The sequence below is a fragment of the Culex pipiens genome, chromosome 3 (genome assembly GCF_016801865.2).
Source record: "Culex pipiens pallens isolate TS chromosome 3, TS_CPP_V2, whole genome shotgun sequence".
NCBI lineage: Eukaryota > Metazoa > Arthropoda > Insecta > Diptera > Culicidae > Culex > Culex pipiens.
The window spans coordinates 102578777-102593998 of NC_068939.1; the positions used below are offsets into that span (position 1 = coordinate 102578777).

Genomic DNA, 15222 nt, shown 5'->3' on the forward strand with positions numbered 1-15222 from the left:
CTTTTTATGTAAAATTAGACGCCCAATTTGATGGCGTACTCTGAATTCCGAAAAAGAACGTATTTTTCATCGAAAAAAACACTAAAAAAGTTTCAAAAATTCTCCCATTTTCCGTTACTCGACTGTAAAATTTTTTGGAACATGTCATTTTATGGGAAATTTAATGTACTTTTCAAATCTACATTGACCCAGAAGGGTCATTTTTTTATTTAGAACAAAATTTTTCATTTCAAAATTTCGTGTTTTTTCTAACTTTACAGGGTTATTTTTTGGAGTGTAACAATGTTCTACAAAGTTGTAGAGCAGACAAAAAAAAAATTTTTTTTTATGTATAGATTCGTCCGTGGTATAGACATAAGGGGTTTGCTTATAAGCATCACGAGTTATTGCGATTTTACGAAAAAAAATTTGTTCTAAATGAAAAAATGACCCTTCTGGTCAATGTAGATTCGAAAAGTACATTAAATTTCCCATAAAATGACATGTTTCAAAATTTTTTACAGTCGAGTAACGGAAAATGGGAGAATTTTTGAAACTTTGTTAGTGTTTGTTTCGATGAAAAATACGTTTTTTTCGGAATTTGGAGTACGCCATCAAATCGGGTGTCTAATTTTACATAAAAGTCCCCTTGACACCAAATGTCTATCTCATCACCGTTTCAGGCTGCAAATTATTGAAAAACACCTCTTTTTTCGCATGTTCAAAAATGGAAGGGGTCGTAGCTGGTCGTAGCACCCCTCCGTCAGGAGATATCAAAAAACGGACCTCGGATTTGTGATCAGGGACAAAAGTTACCCCTTAGGACAAAGTTTCACGCAAATCGAAGAGAGGTCGGGGCAACTGCTGTGTGAGTTGGCGGAGAATTACCCATTTCAAAACAATTTTTGAAATTTATCTCAATTGCGTGCGCATAATGTAAGAGAAAATTTCAAAATTTAATGCTGTAATACCTCTATATTTTTATATAAATAAATAATCCCTGAAATAAATAAATTATTTTTTGTTCTGATAGTAGTATTTTTTGCGTACATTGGAACGAAATTTGTAGAATTTTGAATCGTTTGAAATTTTAGTGTACCGCTCGGTAAAATCGGTATAAACCTCCGCCGCAAGAACTGTCATTTTTCGGCATCATTTTTCTTCGCTCCTCGTCCTCGCGCGGCTTCCAGCTTCATTTTGCGACATCGAAAAAGGTTCTTTCCGGCGAAAGAGCAGCTGAATTACATCTTTCGGATCACCGCGGCGCAGGTCAAATTCACCAAAAATGTCGAAGGCTCATCCCCCAGAGTTGAAAAAGTTAGTGTTTTCTTCTAGTTATGCGCCACAATAATCACAATTTTAAACGTTTGGGTTATGTTCCGGTGGCGTCCCTTGCATTGATTGTTTTTTTCCCCGATTTCTTCCGGCAGATACATGGACAAGCGACTGTCGCTGAAGCTTAACGGTGGCCGCGTTGTGTCCGGTATTTTGCGAGGCTTCGATCCGTTCATGAACGTGGTCGTCGACGAGAGCATCGAAGAGTGCAAGGACGGCACCCGGAACAACATCGGCATGGTGGTAAGTGAAGAGGAGGGATGGGAAGGGAAGTTTGCAACTCTGGTGAAACTCTCCTTTGTGCTGGCTATCGTAAAGCTGTTTCTTGACCCTTTTTGTCATTTGAAATACATATTACATCAAGAGTTATATCCCAACCCGTCTGTGGTGAACAACAATAAACAGTGGACAGTGGCCAATAAACCACCACCTCTGCTGGTAAAGAATACCAGCTACACCAAGCTAAAGAAGGCAAAATGTCCCTTGGAGAACGGCTCTTGAAATCAGGAACTGCTTGCATCTGGGGCATGGGACCAGGAACTGTCAGTCTGTGGGGGCCAAGTCCAAGAATAGAAGCCGAGCCGAAGCGGCGTGACAACGGCTCTAGAGCTCACGAAGCCACGCCCAAAGCGCACTCGGCAGCTGACGTCGAACCCGAAGCCATTAAAAATACGGAAGCGGAGAAACATGGTTTTCGGTAGTACCGGCGCTTACCTCCACTGTCGGGCGCTTTCCCACTGGAGACGCTGACCCTTTGGCACGAAGAAAAAAAGGGAGGAGGCGCTCTACCAATCTTCTCTGAACTCTGCACCCAGTTGGAGAAGTGAGTAAAAGTGCTTGGTCACTTGGTCTGCAAGTACGCGTCAAAGAGACCGTAGTAGGCTGTTGCTGTTTTGTGTGTGGTTTTTATTTGATCTGAGTTTTTCGAAATGCCACTCAGCATTGTTCCAAAACTTGTCCACGTGATTTACGGATAGCCAAAGGTTCTTCGTGATGATTACGGGTTGTTCAAATATTACGAAAAACATTGATATTATACCGGTTTCATACTCCCCCTCCCCCATACTTTACAGATTTCTACAATCGTTTTCCCCGTTCCTTCCCACAGGTCATCCGAGGCAACAGTATCATCATGGTGGAGGCACTGGATCGAATATAAAACAACAACAACCGCACTTCATGCGTAATATCCATATTTACTGATAATAACTTACTACAACGCTAGCACTAAGACATGTACCGGTCCACGGTGAAATAAAGGGACCTCTTTCGTGAACTAATGTTATTCTGTACGATTGAATTGATTTTTTCGGTGAAAGAAATTTAGTGTCCTTGGGGCTTTTCGGTTTTCACGACCGAATCCGCGAACGCCGAGGGAAGCGCACTGGGATCGTTCAGAAACTGCTGGCCGTAAGACGGATGCGGATAGCTGGTGCCTTCCTGATCTTCCGGTGCCTCCTGGTGCCGGCCGAGTTCCTCCTGGATTCGGTTGTTGATTTCCTCAATCTGTGTTGGAACGGAAAAAGGTTTCTTTTTTAATACGCAATACGGGAATCGCTAGTACGCTTTGCTTACCTCTCTCTCGGCATCATGAATGCGTTCCTTGATCTCGAGGATTCTCTTCTCCAGGTCCGGATCCCGCCCCATGTGTTCAAAGTCCCAGCCCTGCTGCTGTTGCTGTTCGAGCTCTTTTTGCTGCTGCTGCAACGAAACGAGTTGCTGCTGGTGCTGTTGGAGCAGAACCTGCTGCTCCTGCGCGGTGGGCGTCACGTACTTTGTGACCCGCCGGCCCAGTTTGGCCGGATCGATGTTGTGAACGGAGCGCCGATGGTTGGTAAGTTGGTAGAACTGGATGAATCCCTGGTCGCAAATGTCGCACTTGTAGCGCTCTCCCGTGTGGCGCCGGATGTGGGCTTTCAAGTCATTGCCCTGGGCGAACGACTTTGGACAGTGAGGGCATTTGTAGGGCTTCAATCCGTTGTGGGTGCGGCTGTGGACCACCAAATTGTAATGACGATGGAAGCCTTTTCCGCATATGGTGCAGAGATGAGTTTTCTCGTTGGTGTGGTACTTTTCGTGAACCTGAAAAAATAAAGGATAAAGTTGAGGTCGTTAAACTGACGCTCGAAGCTAGTCCGTTCCATAAGTAGTGGCAGGGGGGAGGCAGAATGGCTCGCCTAAGTAAAATGCGCCAAAAACCATAGAAAAACATACAAATTTATGAATTCAGTGTAGTAGGCTTATGCTTTGGGATGTTCCCTTCAATTTTTTTTTATTCATAAAATTATTTTTATTAGGTCCTTTTCGGTACTGGGACCTGGTTAGGACCGAGTCGGCTTTTGTAATTACATTTGACTTAATAATTACAGAGGATCTTGTGTGTAAATGTTAGTGGGAGGGGAGCCGATTACCCGCGGCCTACTCGGGGTTAGTAGGGAAGGATGTTCCCTTCAATGTTGTATACTTGGTTGATGAAAATTTTTAGTTCCAAACTATTTTTGAAATGTTTTTCGACTACTTTTCCAGGGTGCGGGGCAGAACCTTAGAAAACAAGCCATTTTGTCTAATAAAACAGATAATAAATGACTCCCTTAACTAATAAGGGAGATAATAAATGACCACTTTTATGAAATAAGTCACTTATCAAAACAAACATTTTTGAAAATAGTTTTAATATGTTGAAAAAAGACACTATTTTTACAAATTAGCATCAAAACAATTAAAAAAATCAACTAATGTGTGTGTGTGTGTGTGTGTGTGTGTGTGTGTGTGGTCCAATCCAATACCCGCTAACCGGTAGCGAAATTATGGGAAAGTATAATTTGCAGGGTTGTTACGGACGGCGCGGATCGCGCGGATGGCGCGTTTCGCGCGGATAGCGCGGATTTGGCGCGGATTTGCTGACTAATTTTGCTCAGGCGCGGATTTCGCGCGGATGGCAATTTTGATAAATAAATAGATAGAATTACTTTCAAGTTATTAAGAAAAGGATTATCAAGAATTGCGAGAATATGTTTTTTCCATTGAGTGCAATTTCAATTTCTTATTAATAGATTTTTTTCTGAAAATGTTTGTTTGTATTTTCGAAAAATTAAGATGTAAGATTATGTAGAGATTATTTTTTAAATTTATGGTTGAGAAATTCCTAAATAAATTTTCTACTACACTTAACTAATTTCTTAATTTATCCGGGTCTGAATATGTAATTTCTTTTGAATTTGAGGAATGTTTTTTTAACCTTATTTATTTTTAATTTTATAGTGGATATATTCAATTTGCCTTTGAATTTTAGATGGAATTTACCCGTAGAAATATTTTTTTTAAATTTAAGCATTCTTGGCTAAAAATAAAAAGATCAGAACATTCAAAAATTAATGTTTCATCATTCAAAATTAAAATTTCAAAAATTCGAAACTTTTTTTTTATATTTTAATAGTTTTTTTCAATCAAAATTTTTAAAATTCAGATTTAAAAAATTTTCGAATTTCAAAAATTGTAATTAAAAAATCCGAAATTTCTAAATTCTGAGTTTTAAAAATCTGAAATTCAAAACCCCAAAAAAATAAAAAAATCCAAAAGTCAAAATTTAAAGAAAAATTCAAAATAAAAAAAAATCAAAATAAAAAAAATCAAAATTTGAAAAGTAAAAAAAATAAATTTAAAACAATTTTGCAAACAAACAAAAAACGGAAATCTAAAAAATCTAAAAAAAAAATATTAAATTTTTGAATTCTTAAATTCTTAAGTTCTTAAATTCTTAAATTCTTAAATTGTTAAATTCTTAAATTGTTAAATTCTTAAATTCTTAAATTCTTAAATTCTTAAATTCTTAAATTCTTAAATTCTTAAATTCTTAAATTCTTAAATTCTTAAATTCTTAAATTCTTAAATTCTTAAATTCTTAAATTCTTAAATTCTTTTTTCAATTCAATTCGGTTTTATTGGTGAATTATCAATATACAATAAGTTCTTTTGAAATACATAACAGAGTTTTGGAGTTCCTTTCAGCTGTGTGTTACATCATAATCCATTTTGGAACAATTGTTGCTTGTAGTTAAGGGGTTACCGAAAGTAAGAAAAAGATAAGAAAAAAAAAACTTACTAAAATTGCAAGGGAAAGGGGATAGAAATAGAGAAAGCTTAAAACTAGATCACAATTTTCTATCCTTTATAGATGTGCTTGATCATCAGCTCCCCGAGGGCCAGAAATTGCTCCGCCTTGTTACGGCAGGTCCGAAACCGCGTCATCATCTCCCCCGCGAGAGCAAAGAACTCCGGCAGGGTGAAGAGATCTTCCGCGGTGACTCCTTGCTGGGTCGCATCGCCGCTACCGGCAGCGACCACGCTCGCAAACGACCGCCCCCATCCAGGAGGGAACGCTGGGTTGTCCGCTGGAACCGTACGCTGGCCAGCTGCAGGAACGGCTGCGCTCGTACTTCGCTGAGGAGGATGGGACGCTGCTGCTTTCTTCTTCCTCTTTTCCTGCTCCTCGAGGTAGGACTTCCGCGCGACGCATCCGCGGTAATTACCGGTATGGTTACCGCCGCAGTTCGCGCACTTTATGCGCGCCTTGGTTTGCTCTGCCTTGTCCCCCAGGTCCGCCTTGCACGGCAGTGCACACGCCTCAGAGAGGTGTGTTTCACCGCACTTCACACAGCGGGGCGGGAGGTTGCAGTTCCGCGAGCCGTGGCCGAATTTCTGGCAACGGTGGCATTGTGCTGCGTCCAACGGGTTCTTTGAGTAGAACCGCCAGTTTACCCAAAACCCGTCCAACGCCTTAGTCCGCCGCAGGTCTTGAAGTTTGACGGTGCCGCGATCGAAGTACAACAGGTACAGTGTGTGTGTACCTGTGACTGTTGTCTTCCGCGAGAGGACTTTTATGTCTCGCGGCGTTATTCCGACACCCGAGAGGTGCTCCTTGAGGACGGAGGTCGGGCGGTCTTGGTACCCCTGCAAGACGATCTTAACAGCGGTCTTCTGCACGGGGTCGAATGTGTAGAATTTGAAGTTTTTACGCTTCAATTTCTCCACAACCAGGTCGAAGTTCTTTTGGTCAAACGTGAACACTTGCACTGACGATTTACCTATTTTGAGGCAGTACACGAGGCCTTCCAGCTGCTCGTCAACATCGTCCGCCAACGTGTCCAAAACGAAAATTGGTGGTGGTCGGAGTAATTACTTTTTTTGGCGAAATCACTTTCTTCCGTGTACGACCGTCGTCGTCGTCGTCGTCGGTAGTGCTACCGTCGGTGTTGTTGTTGTTGCTTTCCTCGTCACTCAGTCTCGCGAACTTGTTACTGGTGGGAATGTTGGCGGATGTTGAAGCGCCATCGGTCGACGGATTGCCGGAAGTAGCTGAACGGAGCCTAATAGGGCTGCGATCCTGGACGCGGTAGTTAGCGTGTAATAACTTGGGGTCGAATCCTTTGGCGCACACACTCCCCGGCGCGATGGCGGACGACGCGGCGTTGGGTTGTTTACCTTTTTGCACACGGCCGGTAGACGAACTTCGCGGGTTTTTCGAGGCCGCACTCGAACTGCCACGGCCACGGCCGGCCCTTGGCATGCTGCAGGAGCAAACTCGCGGCTAATCCCGGTAAATTACGGCGAAAAATTTCGAAAAAACGATGGAGCACTGAGCACTTGACTGCTGCTTGCACTCGTGCGTACACGGAGGAACGATTCTTAAATTCTTAAATTCTTAAATTCTTAAATTCTTAAATTCTTAAATTCTTAAATTTTTAGAAGAAAATATTTAAAATATTGGAAAAGCAATTTGTTTCGGAATGAAATTTTAGTGAGGAATTTAGAATACAATCTGTATTATTCAATTCAATAAGTTTTTATTAGTAAATAATCAATTCACAATTTCGTAATTCTTATAACCTAATAGAGTTTTGGAGTTCCTTTCAACTATGATTTGAACTATAATTCATTTTGATGTAATTGGATATTCTAACAATGGATTTGGCAAGAGAAGGAAAAATTAAAAAAAAAACCTTCTAGTTAAAAAAAAAAACCTTCTAGTTAAAAAAAAAACCTTCTAGATAAAAAAAAACCTTCTAGTTAAAAAAAAAACCTTCTAGTTAAAAAAAAAACCTTCTAGACAATCTGTATTAAAATTTAAAGATTTTGAATTTTTGAGAATTTCGAAATCTAAAATTCAATCATATTAAAATTTTAGATTTTGGTTTTTATGAGCTTATATTTTTGAAGTTAAATTTCATTTATTAGATTTTTAAATTTTGTTTATATTGTTTAATAATTTTCTATTTTGTCAAAATTATTGTAGTATCCCTCTGATTTGCAAAAAGAATTTTTTTGGTGACACTTTTCTTGACGTCTATTGAGGTATTTTTTGACGGGACTTTTTGCTTTCATTCCTTCAAACATAAACGAGTTTATTTTTTTTATCAAATACTTTCTGTATTAGTTTTTTTGTTTGGAAATAACATTTCTTGAATGTGGTCGCGATTTTTTTTATATAACGCGGATTTCGCGCGGATTGAGGTTTCGGTCGGCGCGGATTTGGCGCGGATTTTATTTCGACTTTCCCGTAACAACCCTGTAATTTGTATCAGACTTTGTATATGCCGAATGCTGATACAACTTATCTCAGTCCCGGGTATTAGGTGGTGATAGCCCTCGCGCTGCTTCCAACGACCCATTTCAGAATGGCAGAGATCCTAGCGGCCCAATTCCGAGGTCGTTGGGCATTGTCCGGCCCCGCCTTAACATAGAAGCAAGCACCAGAAGGATTACACAGTTCAACAAAATATCAAATGTTTCTTGTCTCTTGAGTTTAGGCCAAAATTAGCTACTTTGTTGACTATTTTACAAAAGAACTATTGAATAAACAACTAAACCAATACATAAGAACTTTAAGATACATGTATTGGTTTAGTTGTTTATTCAATAGTTCTTTCGTAAAATAGTCAACAAAGTAGCTTATTTTGGCCGAAACTAACATTTCAAACGGGTGTATCTCAAAATTGGGACCATTTGGAGCAATTCTGGACCCGGATTCGGATTCAGCAGGCAAAATTCTACTAGGAACACATATACTCGTCTCAGAGACAAAATCTTGTTGGACTGTGTTATTGATCTATCATCTTAAGACTCCCAATCCCTTCAGGCAAATCAGGGATCAGAGCGTATTTAATATGAGAAGAATACAACATGTTTTATAACCTTCAGATGGCCGACTGGTTAGAGTCCTAAACCATCAATCCAGAGGTGTGAGTTCGAATCCCACCTGATTCAGTTTCGTTTTCGTTTTTGTTCCAATTCCTGATTCCAAATTTCAAAGGTACCGACCGGGATTTGATCCCTGAACCTTCTGCTTATGAGGCAGAAGCCGTAACCATTAAGCCACGGAGCCGGTCGTAATGTTGCATTAAACGTGATTTGTGAACCTGGAAAAGGGTGGTCTATTCTGCCCCTAAGTGGATTTTAATGTAACACTTCCACCACCAAGCCTCTAAATGGTTTGAAGGTTCCGTTGTTGTTTGATTACCTTTGTTATAGCTCCTGGTAACATTCTAAACTAAAAACTAACGTTGTAGAAAGTTTGTTATAGAAAAATCGAAAAACTATGAAAAAAAAGTTCAAGATGGTATGTCAGAGACATAACCGAAAGACATAGGACCAAACAATTTGAATGAGTTTTTGCTGGATTGCTTTGCTGGATTGCTAGTGAAATCTGGAATAAGATTATTTTATTTTGTTTCGTAGATTTGTCGGCAAAATTGTCATAAATGTTCCCCCAAGGTGAACCTTCAATGAGGACACCGGCAACTCCAGGTTGTGGCCACTACTGTCGAAATGGCCATTATTATGTTCAGTATCAAAAACCATGAATTTTGATACCCATATCACGGTGCTCAAAATACCGTTATTATGAAAAAAATATGCACTCCGAGATTTTGGGGTCTATCGATTCCTTACACCATAGCGCATCTCTGTGCAAAAAATAAAAAACATTCGCTGATGTAGTTTTCGAGATACAGCCATTTTAAGATGTTACATCCGATTTTTAATAAGAAAACCAAAACAATCAATACAATTTCAGCACTTTAAAGAATATGCATTTCGAGATAAAGGTGTTTTTTGCTTCATATGACTGTCAAGCATCTCTGGGCCAATTTTCAGAAGGTTTGCTGATGTAGTTCTCGAGATACAGCCATTTTAAAATGTTATTTCCGATTTTTTGCCTTCCTCACCTTACTGAGGAAAGGCTATAAAATCACTCGAAAACTGAACTTCTCAATTAGACCTCCTAGACCCACCTTCATGTATACCTATCGACTCAGAATCGAATTCTGAGCAAATGTCTGTGTGTGTGGTGGGATGTTGATCAAAAAATTGTCACTCGATTATCTCGACATTGGGTGAACCGATTTTGTCCGTTTTGGCGTTATTCGATTCGTTTTGGGGTCCCATAAGTCGCTATTAAAAATTATGCAGTTTAGTTAAGTACTTCAAAAGTTATGCTAAAAAAACGATTTTGACAAGAATCCGGAAGATTGTAAAAAGGGTGGTTTTTGTAAGAAACCCCGACATGTTATACATTTTTAGAAAGGCATTTAAAAGACCTTTCCAACGCGACCAATACACTGAAGATCTGACAACCCTATCAAAAGTTATAAGCACTTAAGTGTTATTTATGCACTGTCCGGATCTATCATGCAACCCGTCGTTGAACAGGTAATCAAAAGACCTTTCCAACGCGTCCATAACATTGAAGATCTGACAACCCTATCAAAAGTTATAAGCACTTAAGTGTTATTTAAACACTTTTTGGAGGCCAGATCTCAGATATTTTGATGAAAACGTATTCCAAATATATCATGCGACCTAAAAAGACCTTCCCATGATCGTGTCTATTTTGGATAACATTACCCTTTGAATGAGAGGAAGGCACCAACCACCTAAGGGTGGATTAAGTAACGTTTTGCCTTCCTCACCTCACTGAGGCAAGGCTATAAAATCACTCGAAAAATGAACTTCTTAAATACGACTCCTAGATATACCTTCACGTATACCTATCGACTCAGAATCAAATTCTGAACAAATGTCTGTGGGGATGTGTGTAGACATGATTTTTTTTCCCACACGATTATCTCAAAACTGGCTGAACCGATTTTGGCCGGATCCGCCTTATTCTGTTCGTTTTGGGGTCCCCTAAGACCCTATTAAATTTTATTCTGTTTAGTGAAGTACTTTCAAAGTTATGCCAAGAAAACGTTTTTTTGTAGCTACAAAAAAGGGTGATTTTTGCATAACCTCAAAGGCCGGATCTTTTTGCTTACGCGCGAGAGTCGCGCAGCATGCGTAGGGATTTTGGTCCACGCGGGGGATTGGCAGCCACACCCCCTTGCATGCGTATCGCCCGGTTGCCTCATTGCTTAAGCAGTGTCTGCGTCTCTTCTGGAAAAAAATCTGTATTGATTATGTTGCTGCATCATTTTTTTTTTATAATTCATGAGACTTTTCTCCTTTATTTTGGAGAGTTGGTATAAAAAATAATTGAAAATTACTGTTCAAGTAAAATCAATAATTATAAAAAATAAATGAAAAAAAAACTCTTAAATTAATTTGTAAATACAACCTAAAATACAACATAAATGCGAGGAAGGCACCAACCACCTTAAGGTGGATTAAGTAACGTTTTTTAAAGAAAATTCATGAAATCAATTTAATTTCAGCATTTTAAAGAATATGCATTTCGAGATAAAGGTGTTTTTTGCTTCATATGACTGTCAAGTATCTCTGGGCCAAGTTTCAGAAGGTTTGCTGATGTAGTTCTCGAGATACAGCCATTTTAAAACGTTATTTCCGATTTTTTCAAAGAAAATCCATAAAATCAATACAATTTCAGCACTATAAAGAATATGCATTTCGAGATAAAGGTGTTTTTTGCTCCATATGACTGTCAAGTATCTTCTGAAACTTGGCCCAGAGATACTTGACAGTCATATGGAGCAAAAAACATCATTATCTCGAAATGCATATTCTTTGAAGTGCTGAAATTGTATTGATTTTGTGGATTTTCTTTGAAAAAATCGGAAATAACATATTAAAATGGCTGTATCTCGAGAACTACATCAGCAAACCTACTGAAACTTGGCCCAGAGATACTTGACAGTCATATGAAGCAAAAAACACCTTTATCTCGAAATGCATATTCTTTAAAGTGCTGAAATTGTATTGATTGTTTTGGTTTTCTTATTAAAAATCGGATGTAACATCTTAAAAGGGCTGTATCTCGAAAACTACATCAGCGAATGTTTTTATTTTTTGCACAGAGATGCGCTATGGTGTAAGGAATCGATAGACCCCAAAATCTCTGAGTGCATATTTTTTTTCATAATAACGGTATTTTGAGCACCGTGCATATTGCACCAACTTGTATGGTTCTGTAAATGTCCCCTCAGGCCCGGGGGAACTTTCTTTGAGGGCAGCGGCCACTCCAGGTTTTGGCCGCCACTGTCGAAATGGCCATTATCATGTTCAGTATCAAAAATCATGAATTTTGATACCCATATTGCCACAACTCGTATGGTTCTGTAAAAGGCCCTCCGGGCCTCGGGGGAGCCTGCTTTGAGATATCCGGCCACTCCAGGTTGTGGCCACTACTGTCGAAATGTCAATTTTCATGTTCAGTATCAAAAACCATGAATTTTGATACTCATATTGCCACAACTCGTATAGTTCTGTAAAAGGCCCTCCGGGCCTGGGGGGAACCTGCTTTGAGGGCACCGGCCACTCCAGGTTGTGGCCACTACGGTCGAAATGGCCATTATTATGTTCAGTATCAAAAACCATGAATTTTGATACCCATATTGCACCAACTTGTATGGTTCTGTAAATGTCCCCTCAGTCCCGGGGGAACCTTCTTTGAGGGCACCGGCCACTTAAGGTTTTGGCCACCACTGTCGAAATGGCCATTTTTCATGAGAACCGCCGCATCATAGCGACTTCCACCGGTCCGCTTCGCTCGAATTTCCTCCTTCTGCTGCTGGTGGTTCTTCCTTCTTGTTTTGCTGGTCCTCTTCTTCTAATGGCTGCTGCTGCTCCACGCCGGCCCGATGTGCACAGTTCGAGTGCTCGTTCCAAAGTAACTTGCTTTTGCGGAATTTTCTGGTTAAATAGCGGCACAGCCGGAGAACGGCACAAAAGGAGCGCGGCCTCGAATGCATACGCTCGCTCTGATTGGTCATCTGTCCGATTTGTACTGAAAAATTACTCATTTTGATTGCATGTTTTAAGTGCTTTAACTATGTTTAGTCAAACTTTCTATGTAGTTAAACGATAGCTGAAGTCTTCCCCTTTCGATTGGTGGTTCAACCGTCTGGATTAATTCACACGGAAAAAAGATATAAGCTTTCGAAATGTCCCCTTTTTTTGAACGCTCAAATGTGACGCTTTGGATTGAATTTCTGAACTGGCCCCCCAATATAGTAAGTAGAGACATAGTCCTATGTCAAAATAACTGCGATTGGTCAAATGGTTAATACCATAGGCTTATACAGCACTTGTTCGGTAACTGGGCTGAGAACGTAGCCCAGTCACCGAATGCTGCTCGCTTACTGGGCTAACGAAAAATAACGAGGGGAACAACGATGCATAATTTTTTCAAGTGTCCTGGACAAAGGATGAAATTTGTAACTCTAAACATTTACATACTCACATTTAAATCCGTAGCCCTGGGGAACGCTTTCGGACAAAACTTGCAGCGATAGGGCTTGATTCCGTTGTGACGACGCATATGGACCAGAAGGTAATCGTTCCTCACAAAACTTTGACCACATTCGGAACACAGGAATCCCTTGGGATTTGTGTGTTCCTGCTTTGTGTGCTCGCGGTACAGCTCCCGGTCGGTAAACTGGGCATCGCAATGCTTGCAGTTTAGGACTTTCGCCTCAAAGTGGGATTTGCGATGATTCTTCAACGTTTGTGGCGTGGTAAACCCCTTTTGGCAAATGTCGCAAATTTCGGTTTTTTTCGTCGGTTCCTTGTCGCTGTGCTTGGACTCGATGTGATTCCGGAGATGTTCCGCCCGTTTGAAGGACTAAAAGTTAATCGTTATGATGTTTTATTTTACACATCTAACAAATTGAAATGAATTGCTTTTACCTTATCGCACAATTCGCACTTGAAGGGTCGCTCTCCTGAATGTTGGGACTCATGTTTAGCCAGATGATCGCTACGGGCAAATGCTTTCGAACAAACTGTGCACTGATACTGCTTTTCCTTTGTGTGGGTAAGAATGTGCCTGCGCAAGTGCGTTGTCCTTCCAAATGTTTTATCGCAGTATTGGCAAGCAAATTTGCCTGGCATTTCTTTTTCTTCTGCGTTTTGTTCCTCTAATTGCTCCTCAGCTTGTGCAGCTTCACTAATTTCTACAATAAGTTCGTCGTCGTCGTCATTATCGGCTGCTCCGAAATCGTTGGCGAAATCAGCATCAAAGAATAGCATCGGTTCCGCTTCATGGCTGGGACTTTTCCTAACTCCCGCCTCCGAATGAGTCAGTTCGTGCTTGGCCACGGCATCACTCCGGGCAAACAGTTTGGGACAAAACCGGCAAGGAAACGGCCTCATTTTGGAGTGGGTCAGGAGATGTCGTCGAAGGTGCGTCCCTCTGCTGAAGACACGATCACAGTGTTTACAAGCATGTCTACCAGATCCTCGCGTACTCATCCCTACGGCATCGTCCGCCGAATCCTCATCCAGTCTGTTTGCATCGCTCTCCATCGAAGGTTCATTCTTGATTTGCTTCACTACATCATCAAAGGAATCGGCCAGATATTCTACCCCCTCGAATACTTCCATTTTACAGTCTACAGATATCTCTTCACTAAAATTACAAAAACAAATTAAAAAAAATAAGACAATTTTTTCCCATCCCAACTCAACCTGGAATCTCCATCCTGGGTCAACTCCGGCAGACATTCCACCTGTACCGTCAGCTCTTCCCTCTGTTCCTCCTTGGCCGCCGCCACCACCGTGCTAGCCGGCTGCTTCCGCGGCCTACCGCGAGGCCGCTTCTGGGGCGTTAAGGAGAACTGCTCGGGTGCCAGCACCGTGCAAAGCGTTTCGTACGACGAGTTGCACTGCCGCCGGAAGACAAACGCACTGCGGGCCGATTCCGCGCACTTGCTGCAAATTTTGTCCGGCAGACCATCGTTTTCGTTAACCTGAGAGGGAGTGAAACTTGTGTTTCCGTAAAATACATGATTAAATTTTCATTCAACTTGCCTTCATTGCGCTGCAGTCGCTGACCATCGTCGCGAAGGAGCAGTTTAGCTTGGAATCGTCGGTGAATATACTGGAGAGACTGTCCGCCTCGACCAGGCACGTCCGACAGATGCGCTCCGCGTTAAGTGGTTGTTTGTCCATCGCCGGGAATGTTTCTGCGGATCGTTTTTCTGGAAGAAAATAAAACTTTTTTTTTGCAATCGGACGCAGTTTGTGTTTATCGACTTCTTTTCGATGGAAATGTCAAACTCTGCCAAACGGAGACCGATGCGCTTGGTCGAACACGGCTTGTACCGAATCGAAACGTTTTACCGACTATGTCACACGCTAATCCAAAATGCCCTGAAGTTGCCTGAAGCAGCCATGCCAGATATACAGATAAATCTGTATTATACAGATTTTTTGATCCCAAAAATCACAAAAATCTGTATATACAGATTTTTTTAAAATGATTTAATTTGAAAATTTCAATAATTTAGTAATTGAATTATGCTTTAATATGATTAAAAAGCTTAAATCTGTTGTGAAAAGTCTAAAAAAATCTTCTATGGCTTCGAATTTGACATGATACAGATAAAATACAGATTTATTTTTAAGAAAATACAGATTTCCCATAAAATAATCTGGCAACGTTGGCCTGAAGTAGTT

At 40.6% G+C, this 15222-nt stretch overlaps 2 protein-coding genes across 2 annotated transcripts; one reads left to right on the forward strand and one right to left on the reverse strand.

The window, feature by feature from the left end:
• Positions 1–1114: 1114 nt before the first annotated feature.
• Positions 1115–2594, forward strand: LOC120418273 (probable small nuclear ribonucleoprotein G). Its single transcript, XM_039580592.2, has 3 exons — positions 1115–1296; positions 1410–1557; positions 2423–2594. The coding sequence occupies exons 1-3, from the start codon at positions 1265–1267 to the stop codon at positions 2471–2473; spliced, it is 231 nt and encodes a 76-aa protein (XP_039436526.1). The 5' UTR covers positions 1115–1264; the 3' UTR covers positions 2474–2594.
• On the reverse strand, positions 2491–14834 carry LOC120418269 (zinc finger protein 431-like). Its single transcript, XM_039580587.2, has 6 exons — positions 14575–14834; positions 14233–14513; positions 13453–14173; positions 13007–13387; positions 2890–3396; positions 2491–2820 (listed from the first exon to the last, which is right to left on the reverse strand). The coding sequence occupies exons 1-6, from the start codon at positions 14713–14715 to the stop codon at positions 2638–2640; spliced, it is 2214 nt and encodes a 737-aa protein (XP_039436521.1). The 5' UTR covers positions 14716–14834; the 3' UTR covers positions 2491–2637.
• Positions 14835–15222: the final 388 nt, after the last annotated feature.

Coding starts and splice junctions, on each gene's coding strand:
- LOC120418273 (XM_039580592.2), top strand. CDS start 1,265: ATGTCGAAGGCTCATCCCCCAGAGTTGAAAAA. Junction 1,297..1,409: donor CATCCCCCAGAGTTGAAAAA/GTTAGTGTTTTC, acceptor TTCTTCCGGCAG/ATACATGGACAAGCGACTGT. Junction 1,558..2,422: donor GGAACAACATCGGCATGGTG/GTAAGTGAAGAG, acceptor TCCTTCCCACAG/GTCATCCGAGGCAACAGTAT.
- LOC120418269 (XM_039580587.2), bottom strand. CDS start 14,715: ATGGACAAACAACCACTTAACGCGGAGCGCATCTGTCGGACGTGCCTG. Junction 14,514..14,574: donor GCGACTGCAGCGCAATGAAG/GCAAGTTGAATG, acceptor ACTCCCTCTCAG/GTTAACGAAAACGATGGTCT. Junction 3,397..13,006: donor CCAGGGCTACGGATTTAAAT/GTGAGTATGTAA, acceptor TTATTTTTTCAG/GTTCACGAAAAGTACCACAC.